At 38.9% G+C, this 12432-nt stretch overlaps 1 protein-coding gene across 2 annotated transcripts in view; it reads right to left on the bottom strand.

Moving 5' to 3' along the window:
- The window catches only part of LOC124041256 (cGMP-dependent protein kinase 1-like), a 143576-nt gene that overhangs the window by 102191 nt on the left and 28953 nt on the right, over positions 1 to 12432 (bottom strand). For both annotated transcript variants that reach the window (XM_046358632.1, XM_046358630.1), the window contains exon 2: positions 9651 to 9817. In XM_046358632.1, coding sequence (XP_046214588.1) covers positions 9651 to 9817 — 167 coding nt within the window. The remainder of the gene's footprint in view (positions 1 to 9650; positions 9818 to 12432) is intronic.

The following is a 12432-nucleotide window of genomic DNA, read 5'->3' as shown; positions in this document are numbered from 1 at the left end:
TCTTAATACATTTGCAAGAATTTCTAAAAACCTGTTCTCTCCTTGTCATTATGGGGTATTGTGTGTAGATTGCTGAGGATTAAAAAAAATATTTTTAAAATTACAATAAGGCTGTAGCGTGACAAATTGTGGAAAAAGTCAAGGGGTCTGAATACTTTCTGAAGGCACTGTATGCATATTGTACATCTAGCCATGGTGGCTTTACCAAGATTAGAAACCATTAAAAAACGCCTGTACTCTCACCAAGACGTTTGGAGTGGACAGGTAGCCATTGATGCAGAGAGAAGGATAAGATCAGGCTTGAGGGATATTAGGGAGTAAAGACTTACAAGTGGTGGATTAAATGCTAACAAAATAGGCGACTACTCTTGGTGGGAGCATTGTCTTTCATTCTTCCAGGTGATTCTGTTTTTTGGTCCACCACATGTTCCTTTTTAACACACAGTAGAGAGGGAGATTTGAAACTGTCTTCAGATAGGCTTTAGGAAGACAAGTTGAAATAATTTTAAAAAATTGCAGTACAGCAATATGAATCAACTTTCAGATAACTCATTAAAATGTGTTGTTATGTACTTTGTTGTATGGCTTCTTATCCACAGAGGGCCAGTGTGGGTGCAGGTTTGTGGAAATGGAAAGGGGATACCTAGTCAGTTTCACAACTGAATATATTCAACTGGAATGTGTCTTCTGCATGCATCAGAGAGGTGTGAGGGGCTGCCTTAATCCATGGCCAAGCAATAACACACCTGATTCAACTAATCGTGTCTAGATTCAAGTCTATGATTAGTTGATTAGTTGAATCAGGTGGTCAGCAATAACACACCTGATTCAACTAATCGTGTCTAGATTCAAGTCTATGATTAGTTGATTAGTTGAATCAGGTGGTCGGCAATAACAAAATTCTAATTCCACATTTATCTCTATGGATATGATTGGACACCCCCCTGTTATGATTGCTACTTCTATTATGAATAGTATTGATCTGTTTATTGTAATAACTTTAGATTAATATACTCACATTTTACATAAGAAATGTCCGTTTGTAAGTTTTTAACATATGGAAATGAATTTAAAAGTATTATTTAAGAGATGGACTTATTTGGAAAACCCATGGACTTAAAGGGTACACTTGGTACCCATTAAGCCTGATCTGGACATTTCACATATTTTATCAAATATTTGTATGTCTTAAAACATGCTGTAAGTAAAGACATTAAACTTAATTGGGTTGTTTAATTCATTGTTCTCTGAGATTCATTTAGAGCTTGAAGCCAGGGTTGTCTTCACTTCACTGAGTTGTGATAAATTGTTTTGTGTGTCTTTTAGAGAGTTGGGCTTGGTGCTCAATGGCAAGGTTGACTCCATGAAAACCTACATCTAACAACAAACATCCACCAATTCCTCACATTTGTGTTTTCTCATCAGAAATGATTGTTTCATGTTTGTAAAATATTACTGTTCTCAGATTTTTTATTTATAGATGTGTATGAAAATATGTATGATTTTTTTACTAAATGCTACCATTGTTGAGATTGTTAAGCTGCACTGGAATGTTCATATCCTGTATATTTGAGTTTGATATGTGGTTGTCTCCCATACTGCAGCTATCTTATGATGAATACACTCTGGATAAGAGCATCTGCTGAATGACTAAAATGTCAAATGTAAATGTTTTACATACAGAGCTCATATTACTGTTTTTGTCACACCCTGACCATAGTTTGCTTTGTATGCTTCTATGTTTTGTTTGGTCAGGGTGTGATCTGAGTGGGCATTCTATGTTGTCTGTTTCTATGTTTGGCCTGATATGGTTCTCAGAGGCAGGTCTCTGTCTCTGATTGGGAATCATATTTAGGTAGCCTGTTTGGTGTTTTGTGGGTGATTGTTCCTGTTTTGTGGGTTTTGTGGGTGATTGTTCCTGTCTCTGTGTTTGCACCAGATAGGGCTGTTTTGGTTTTTCACATTTCTTGGTTTTGTTAGTCTATTCATGTATAGTTTCTTTTTTAAAGAACCATGAATAATAACCACGCTGCGTTTTGGTCCGCCTCTCCTTCGACACAAGAAAACCGTTACAGTTTTGAATAATTATTTTTAAATATTGATGTATCATTTGACAGTTCTTTATTAAAAATGTAGTTATTTGTTATATTTGACTGTGCAAAACCTTGCAGTATTACTTATTTATCTGAGAGAGGCAGATACTGTCACACTCCTCTGACAAGGAGGAGTAGTAGGAAGGATCGGAGGACCAATGCGCAGCGTGGTAAGTGTTCATCTTGTTTATTTGCCTGAACACTAAAATAATGAGAGAATTAACAAAACAAACAAAACAGTCCCGTGTGGAACAAACACTGACACTGAAAACAATCACCTACAACTCAAAAGTGAAACCAGGCTACCTAAGTATGGTTCTCAATCAGGGACTACGATTGACAGCTGCCTCTGATTGAGAACCATACCAGGCCAAAAACAGAAATCCCTAATTATAGAAAAAGGAACATAGACTGCCCACCCCAACTCACACCCTGACCATACTAAAACAAAAACAAAACAAAGGAACTAAGGTAAGAACATGACAGATACATAGCGTTTTGCTCAAAAATATAAAGTGATAGATTTTAAACAAATAGATGTCTGTCAATGAACAACCCCATGCCATAATAAAATCATTTAAAAAAACACACCAATCTCTTTCATAATTTCTTTAAACAATTCAAGTTCAGCTACACAAATACATCATTTATGACAGCGAATATCACACATAATAGTGTACAGGAACAAGTATTTGTCTCTTGGCATTTCAAGTCAATTGCATTGAGTCTATGAGATCAAGTAGCCTATAAGGTGACATGGAAGGGGGGGGGGGGTGGCAGGGAAACTAAGGGGTGTAGCCTATCACATTAATCAAATATGCATCATACAATAAAAGTGAAAAAAGTAAACACCTGCATCATTTTCTGATTGCTTTTATATTAGATTAATATGCAAACAAAAACTAGAAAAGGGACAGTTAACCTCTTGAACCTCTGGGGGCAGTATTTCATTTTTGGATGAAAAACATTCCCGTTTTAAACAAGATATTCTGTCACGAAAAGATGCTTGACTATGCATATAATTGACAGCTTTGTAAAGAAAACACTCTGACATTTCCAACACTGCAAAGATATTGTCTGTGAGTGCCACAGAACTAATGCTACAGGCGAAATCAAGATGAAATTTCATACAGGAAGTGAGCGAGATTTTGAATGCGCTGTGTTCCAATGTCTCCTTATATGGCTGTGAATGCGCAAGGAATGGGCCTACACTTTCTGTCGTCTCCCCAAGGTGTCTGCAGCATTGTGACGTATTTGTAGGTATATCATTGGAAAATTGACCATAAGAGACTACATTTACCAGGTGTCCGCTCGGTGTCCTCTGTCGAAACTATTGCGTAATCTCCAGGTGCGTGCATTTTTCCATTTTGTTCAGAGGAGAAACCAAACTGCCACGAGTGATTTATCATCAAATAGATATGTGAAAACCACCTTGAGGATTGATTCTAAACAACGTTTGCCATGTTTCTGTCGATATTATGGAGTTAATTTGGAAAAAAGTTTGCCGTTGTAATGACTGAATTTTCGGGGGGTTTTCTTAGCCAAACGTGATGAACAAAACGGAGTGATTTCTCCTACACAAATAATCTTTTTGGAAAAACTGAACATTTGCTATCTAACTCAGAGTCTCCTCATTGAAAACATCCGAAGTTCTTCAAAGGTAAATTATTTTATTTGAATGCTTTTCTTGTTTTTGTGAAAATGTTGCCTGCTGAATGCTGGGCTTAATGCTATGCTAGCTATGAATACTCTTACACAAATGCTTGTGTAGCTATGGTTGAAAAGCATTTTTTGAAAATCTGAGATGACAGTGTTGTTAACAAAAGGCTAAGCTTGTGAGCCAATATATTTATTTAATTTCATTTGCGATTTTCATGAATAGTTAACGTTGCGTTATGGTAATGAGTTTGAGGCTATAATTACGCTCCCGGATACAGGATTGCTCGTCGCAACAGGTTAAGGAGAGCACATATGAATTGGGGTATATCAGCACAATATCAACTAGAGTATCATAGGAAAACTTAAGGTATTTCACAACATTAACAATACAATCAAGCGTCAAGCAAAGTTGACCTTTCAGAAGAGTTAGAGAAAAGGAACAAAAAAAAAATGCAAATGCTCTGTTATTTGACAACGTCTTTCAAAGGACTACGCATAAGCCTCAGACAGTGTGTATTATTTGCCAAAGTGTGTCAGTTTTTATCTGACTGGTTCTGAACGTGGTGGTGACATCTAAAACAGACCTTCAATCCAACAACTGAACTCTAATAGGAACCAATACATCACAATGCAACATTTCTCATTTCTTAAAAGTGTGGTAGAAAAACATAATTGGGGAGTGTGTCCGATTTGTGTCAACACAATGCTAAATCCCTCAGGATATGCCATTAACTTTAAATCCCCTGAATCCAATAGTGTAGATTTGAACTAGTCTCATAGAAATTTTGAAAAGAGGAAAAGAAGGGAAAGTCTGGACAAACTTGGGATCAAGAGAGACAGATTCAGCTGAGGCCCTCTAAGTAAGTGAGAAATGTATGTATGATTATAACAGATTTATAAATTAATGGGAGTAGTAAATTGCATTGTCAAGGAAACACTTGATAATAATGGGATCTAATTACCTCCATTATTATCCCCAGATCCCAATCACCCAATCAGAACCCCCAGTGTTCAAGAGCAGCTCCATGTCAACTACACTGGACCAGAGACTTATGTCAAACTCATTCATTTAGGCCATTATTCATCAAATTAACAGCACAGTAAGTTTACCTCAGCCCAAGTTCTGCAACTATTCAATCCTCAAAAAACTGGTTCCATTTTAAAGGGCTGAATGTACACTCCCCATTCTGACCTCAAGGCACTACAGAGGGTAGTGCGTACGGCCCAGTACATCACTGGGGCTAAGCTGCCTGCCATCCAGGACCTCTACACCAGGCGGTGTCAGAGGAAGGCCCTAAAAATGGTCAAATACCCCAGCTACCCCAGTCATGGACTGTTCTCTCTACTACCGCATGGCAAGCGGTACCAGAGTGCCAAGTCTAGGACAAAAAGACTTCTCAACAGTTTTTACCCCCAAACCATAAGACTCCTGAACAGGTAATCAAATGGCTACCCAGACTATTTGCATTGTGTGCCCCCCCAACCACCTACCCCTCTTTTTACGCTGCTGCTACTCTCTGTTAATCATATATGCATAGTCACTTTAACTATACATTCATGTACATACTACCTCAATTGGACCGACCAACCAGTGATCCCGCACATTGGCTAACCGGGCTATCTGCATTGTGTCCCGCCCACCACCCGCCAACCCCTATTTTACGCTACTGCTGCTCTCTGTTCATCATATATGCAGTCACTTTAACCATATCTACATGTAGATATTTATACTACCTCAATCAGCCTGTCTAACCGATGTCTGTATGTAGCCTCGCTACTTTTATAGCCTCGCTACTGTATATAGCCTGTCTTTTTACTGTTGTTTTATTTCTTTACCTACCTATTGTTCACCTAATATCTTCTTTGAACTATTGGTTAGAGCCTGTAAGTACGCATTTCACTGTAAGGTCTACACCTGTTGTATTCGGCGCACGTGACAAACAAACTTTGATTTGATTTTATGCTGATGAGCTATCCTCTGCTGGAGAGTGGCTACCCCGGGGCTAACGGTTAGTCACAAACACTGATACAATTGAGTTACACCAGTAGGCTGTTACGGTTTTCTTCTATCTCCTCCTCTGACGAAGAGGTGCAGCAAGGATCGGACCAAAATGCAGCGTGGTAATTTTCATACATGTTTAATAACGAATAAACCCGAACAATACAAAAACAGTAACACGAAAACCGAAACAGCCTATACTGGTGCAAGTTTTTTTGGAGGGACCACTCTAAGGTTAGGATGAGATTGAACACAGGAAGCTTTCAGGAGGGTGACGGAGAATCACCAACCGCCTCTGTCTCTATTGCGGTTCCGCTGGTCATTTTTCATTTCAGGAACAATCACCCACGAAACACTCAAAAAAAATATGGCTGCCTAAATATGGTTCCCAATCAGAGACAACGATAAACACCTGCCTCTGATTGAGAACCACTTCAGGCAACCATAGACTTTTCTAGAAAACCCCACTATACCACAATCCCAATACCTACGCAAAAAAAACAAGACTAAATACACCACATAATAAACCCATGTCACACCCGGGCCTGACCAAAATAATAAAGAAAACACAAAATACTTAGACCAGGGCGTGACATAGGCAGGTTTCCATTGACCCAGGTTTATTCGACAAAAGCATTGTAAACTGCAGATATAGGAGACGTTTTCAAAAGATCAACAACATTTTTATCCATTTGACATGGGTGGGTTTTGTTTACTTTTATTCTGACAAATGATGAGAGAAACTGTTTTTCGAAATAAATTATGATTTGAAGGTACGCAGAACACATGATGTCAAGACGTCGGTATGAAGCTCCACTCCACATTTAATTCTAAATGCCTACTGCCTGCTAAATATACTTTCAACTATAAAAATTATATTTCTTTGCAGGATCCTTGTCCTGACTTTAAAGAATGGATGAATGAATTTGCCTTGCTTTTCTGGATGGCTGGATGCAAGTTTCCCCATCCAATTAGTGCAGATCTACAGGAGGGCAAGTTTCCCCATCCAATTAGTGCAGATCTACAGGAGGGCAAGTTTCCCCATCCAATTAGTTCAGATCTACAGGAGGGCAAGTTTCCCCATGGCATGGGCCTTGAAGATAAATTGGCACATGAGAATTATTAGAACATGGCAAATATTTGTAAATTATTGCAATTATTTATCTGCTGGCTTTTACATCACTATGTCCAGCTGTTTTTATCAAAGCAAAGATAGTTAAAGGGAACGCACCATAGCAGGCAATTGTCAAATCTATTTTCTATGCAAAGTCTAAATGTCGACAAAAAAAAATCATTGGACAAGTTAATGGAAACATAGCTACTGACAGCAGAAATAAAGGCCAGAGGATGCTGGCTGTCAAAGGCTTGGCAAGGCCACGGCCAGCAGTCCTGTCGACAGTCCTGCTTAAAGGTCACAGACTGGACCTTTTCCCACTTAAATCAACGCTCTTGACCTCAGGGTGAAACTCCTAACATTTACCACTGGAGCAGATTGAGTATAGGTAGAAACGTACAGCTGAAGTAAGGACAGAAGGTTAGGAGAGGTCTCCTACACACAAAAGAGCTCAGGTAAGTCATTAAAATTGAAGATGTCAAGAAAGAGCTGAGAAGTGGTTGAATGAAAGGAGGGAGCAGGGTAAATAAAGGCTGTATCCAACACCGTTTTAATCGCCTTTCATTCAAATAAAGGTTATATTTAAAACGTTTAAATGTCAAAGTATCAAGCCTCTCAAGCCAATTCATAAACCTTTTATTGAGAAAGCACCTTTTACTATGTGTTTGTCACTGAGAAAAACCCAGTCTCCAAACAAACCCTCTGAAGCATGCTCCACATCATCTGTCTGAATGTGTCCATCCTGTGGGGAGATGTATTATCATGTGGTGAGGGAGACACTTGCACTCAACAGGAGATCCAACTCTATTGATGCAGATGGTGATATCGAATACCACACACACAGTGAAAAATGCAGACACAAAAATACATACACACTAGTGTGTGTGTGTGTGTGTGTGTGTGTGTGTGTGTGTGTGTGTGTGTGTGTGTGTGTGTGTGTGTGTGTGTGTGTGTGTGTGTGTGTGTGTGTGTGTGTGTGTGTGTGTGTGTCTTGATTTCAGAACTAGTTTGGTGTCTAAGTCAAACTAATGGGAAAGTATAGGTGGTATTGATCAATGAGGTACATGTAACTGCCAAAATAAAGGAAACACTTCAGTAAATGAGGGGTGCTGAGTATGTTGAAAGCAGGTCCTTCCACACAGGTGCTGTTCCTGAGTTAATTAAACAAGTAACATCACATCATGCTTGGGGTCATGTATACAAATGCCCACTTGCCCATTATTTTGGCTACCATGGCTAGAAGAAGGGATCACAGAGACTTTGAAAGAGGGGTCTCAAATAAGCATATAGGGAGGTTAATTAAAGGGTGTGTGTGTCCGCACGAGTGTGTGTGTAAAACACCAAATTATGAAATTCCCCATGGACATATGGTGTCGCATCCCTCAAATAGAGTTCCAGACACTTGTAGAATCTATACCAAGGTGCATTGAAGCTATTCTGGCAGCCCGTGGTGGCCCAATGCCCTATCTATACACAGCCCACCTTGAGGCAAATTACCCCTGAGTAGATTCCACCTACATCACACACACCCATCCTGTATATAAACAATACAATCTGAAAATATCTGCACACCCACAATCTCGCTGATGCTGTCAATCTGATGAAGGCTAACCTTCTCATATACATAATCAACTTTAAATGCCGCAGTGCTGATATCTACCTCTTGAGGTGTTCATATTATAAGTCTACAGGCGAAGAAACGAGCTGTCTCTCCTAAACTCAAAGTAACATGGGAGGAATTTATTTTAGCAGCCTTCCTGTTGAAGAGCCGTCAATGTCAGTGACACTGTGTCAGTGACAATGAGACAGCTCAGTCAACATAGTGTGCTTCCTTCAACACATGCCACTCGTCTTTACAGGTGGAGAGGATTAGCCGAGCTAGAGGACCACAATAGAAATGTGTACCAGACTTTTTCCCCCAATATACTCAATTCATGTACACTATGTGCTGCTATTTCAGAGATGTTGGGACTGTATTGATTTTATATTGTCAAATATATTCAGTCAGCATTGGCCGTGATGGGGATTCCAGATCTAAAGAGAGCAAAAGCCTGTTTGGGTTCATTTAAATTGACAACACAATGTTTACTGCATGACAAAAATAAATAAAAAATCTTACCAAATGTTTATCCAATAAGGCACCTAGAATCCATAAAAGCTGCTGCAGATGACATCATTTAAATCAGTGGACTGCTCCTCCACTGGCGTCAATCAATAATCGCTCTAATTAACTTTAAATGCCACACTAACTATTACACACACACATTAATCTGTGAGTAGTATCCCCCATAGACAAGCAAAGATAACACTATTGCAAACAGATAACTTTTAATAATGTTTCAAATTACTATTGCTAAGGGTCGGTAGAGGTTTATAGTGCAGGGCAGTGGCTTTTTCATTAACAAGATCACTTAAATTCACTTATCTTTCCTAAAATTTTAGACACAAACATTTGTCTAAATTGCCCCATTCCAGAATCCTAGAAGTCAAGCCTGTGGTGATTACGGAAAGGAAAAGGTGCTCTGTGAAGGTTTTATTTATGTAGGACTTCTTTAATACAATGTCATTGTGGTAAAGCATTAAACTAAATGGCACATTCCAAAATCCCTTGAGACCCAGTCTGGACAGAGGGGTCAAGCCCTGATCTCATAACTGTAACGTTAATTCCCAATAATGCTTGTCATTTCCTGTTTCAAACAACATTTAAGAGCTTCAAACAACCCCAATACCAGACATAAACATCACAGTGTGTGACGCAGGGAGAGAGTAAAGCTACGGTATTTACCTTCCATGACGTAGACCAGTGAGCCCACGTCACCTTCCTTGATGATACAGCTGTCTTTGCCATACTCCACAGGGTACATGCAGTCCACGATCTCCTGGATCTGAGACAGCTCCAGGTTCTTCATGAAGTCATTATCCAATATGGCTTCCTTGATCAGGTCCTTAGACCTGGGGGTTAGAGGAGGAGGGAAGTAGGGGGATTAAAAAAAATGGGATTAATATGGTAATATGTAATTGTAAGGAATTTGTGTTTTCCTTAGCATTGTTTAGGTGGAGTGGATACCCTCTAGCCATTTCTTTGCCTCTTTTTTACACCTTAATGTGCCTAAAAAAGCAAGGTGGAAACACTGAACGATTGCATAATACCCTACAAAAAGTTGACTTAATTTAGATTCAGCAGTTCAATTTCTACTGTGGTGTATTTTGAGCCTGCTGAATTTGAAATCCTTTTTCAAATTAATTTTCAGGAAATAACCCATTAAAAAAACATGTTCTCAATTCTGTGGTTTAAAGGTGACTAGTATTTGATTGGCTTCAACAGCTGGGACAAGAAACACAGGAAATCAATGCCGAACAGAAGTGGATTGATCTTATTAAAAGTACACTTTGTAAAGACTAATTTGCTTAGACTTTTCTACAATGGTAATCCACATAGCTCGTTTAAGAGATGTGAACACAGTTATTTTATGCTACGAATATGCTGTGCAACCTCTTGCTAAGGGATAGTATGAGCCAAAGCGCAGTAATAAATGTCAGGGGTGTATTCATTAGTCACACACCGTAGCAAAGCGTTTTGCAACTGAAACAGTTAAAACCTCTTAAGGATCCACCCCTTTTTTCAATTTTAGCCTAAAATGACATACCCAAATCTAACTGTCTGTAGCTCAGGCCCTGAAGCAAGGATATGTATATTCTTGGTAGCATTTGAATGGAAACACTTCGAAGTTTGTGGAAGTGTGAAAGGAACATAGGAGAATATGACACAATAGATCTGGTAAAAGATAATACAAAGCAAAAAACAACCTTTCTTTTGTATTTTTTGTACCATCTTTGAAATGCAAGAGAAAGGCCATGATGTATTATTCCAGCCCAGTTGCAATTTAGATTTTGGCCAATAGATGGCAGCAGTGTATGTGCAAAGTTTTAGACGGATCCAATGAACCATTGTATTTCTGTTCAAAATTTGGTATTAAGACTGTCCAAGTGTGCCTAATTTGTTTATTAATAACTTTTCATGTTCAAAATTGTGCGCTGTCCTCAAACAGGCCGTCATTGAAAATAAGAATTTGTTCTTAACTGACTTGCCTGGTTAAATAAAGGTTAAAAAAACAACAACAACAATAGCATGGTATATTTTCACTCTAATAGCTACTGAAAATTGGACAGTGCAGTTAGATTAACAAGAATTTAAGCTTTCTGCCAATATCAGATATGTCTATGTCCTGGGAAATGTTCTTGCTACTTACAACCTCATGCCAATCGCATTAGCCTACATTAGCTCAACCGTCCTGCGGAAGGGACACCGATCCCGAAGAAGTAAAATACAGAAAATGTTTTGCACAGAAAACAAATATTTATATTGGATAAATTCCGTCCCTGTTATGTTCTGTTTGCTTCCGTTCTGTTTGTTTGTTAGTGAATAGGCCTACACCCCTGGTGTTTGCATGAACCAAAAAACACAGAGTACAAGGCTAATACAAAGTTTTCTATTCTAAACTGCCTCATTTTCCCAGCTGCTTTAGAAGCAAAATTCAAAGAAAGCCAGAGAGAATAACATAGTCATATCAAAAGAGATGGGGACAGGGAGGGATGTCAAATTAGGCAGAGCCAAGCTGAACAAATGCCCAAAATCTGTACAATCCTTTCAGACATGAGTTTGCAGAGAACAGTTTGTTGATTGAGTATTTTCTCAGAATGAGGTTCAGAAAAAAGTGACAGATGGAGAGAAAGTGAAATGTATGTAGAGGTTGACCATTGAGAAGAAAGTAAACGAGGGGGAGAAAATGGGAAGAGGAAGGAGGGCAAAGATGCAGGGAGGGGGAGCAGTGCAGGAACCGGGGGGCCATAAAAAAAAAGTGGAGTTGTGTCAAATGTTTAATGTGGCAATGCAGAAACCCATAGGTGAGCTTGAGGTATAGCACCCAAAGAGGAGTGTAATGACATTTCTGACACTCCACTCCAACACATTTCCCTCATCTGGCGCCAACCACAATTTGCAAATCATTGCTGTTTGTTCATTTTGCTAGCATTTTCAAACATATTCCTATCATTTAACATGTCCAACAGTTATTTCACAAAATATCACACACGAGAAGAAATGTAAACATTGTTTAATAGAGTTTAAAGTATTGTATCGCCAGCCCCTACTCACCACCGCGGATTGTGTGAGTGAACTGCACGTTCTCATTATGGATAACTATGCGAATGTGACCGGCATGCACGCTCAGTAATTAGAATGTTGAGGGCTATTTTCATAATCGTTATTCGTTAAATGCTTTTTATGTAATATTATGTCCTCATGTGTTGAAATGTACTATGGTATTGAACATTCATGTTTAAATTATTGTGAGTGATCCAATTATAGATGTGTTAGGTTCTAAATGACAGGGTAAAAACTATTAAAAGCTCAAACCAAGTTTATTCACCCAATGGGTCAGACAGCTGAACAGACCAAGATGGTGTTCCCAACAGCACAAGTGTATATATACCCCAATTTAGATTAAGTCTCCTCCTTCCCTCTGAACATGAATTATTTATTGCTAGGCAGGAAGTTAAGTGATGTG

The sequence above is a fragment of the Oncorhynchus gorbuscha genome, linkage group LG08, assembly GCF_021184085.1.
Source record: "Oncorhynchus gorbuscha isolate QuinsamMale2020 ecotype Even-year linkage group LG08, OgorEven_v1.0, whole genome shotgun sequence".
Classification (NCBI taxonomy): Eukaryota; Metazoa; Chordata; class Actinopteri; order Salmoniformes; family Salmonidae; genus Oncorhynchus; species Oncorhynchus gorbuscha.
The sequence above is the reverse complement of the archived record's forward strand: the minus strand, read 5'-3'. Positions and strand labels throughout refer to the sequence as shown.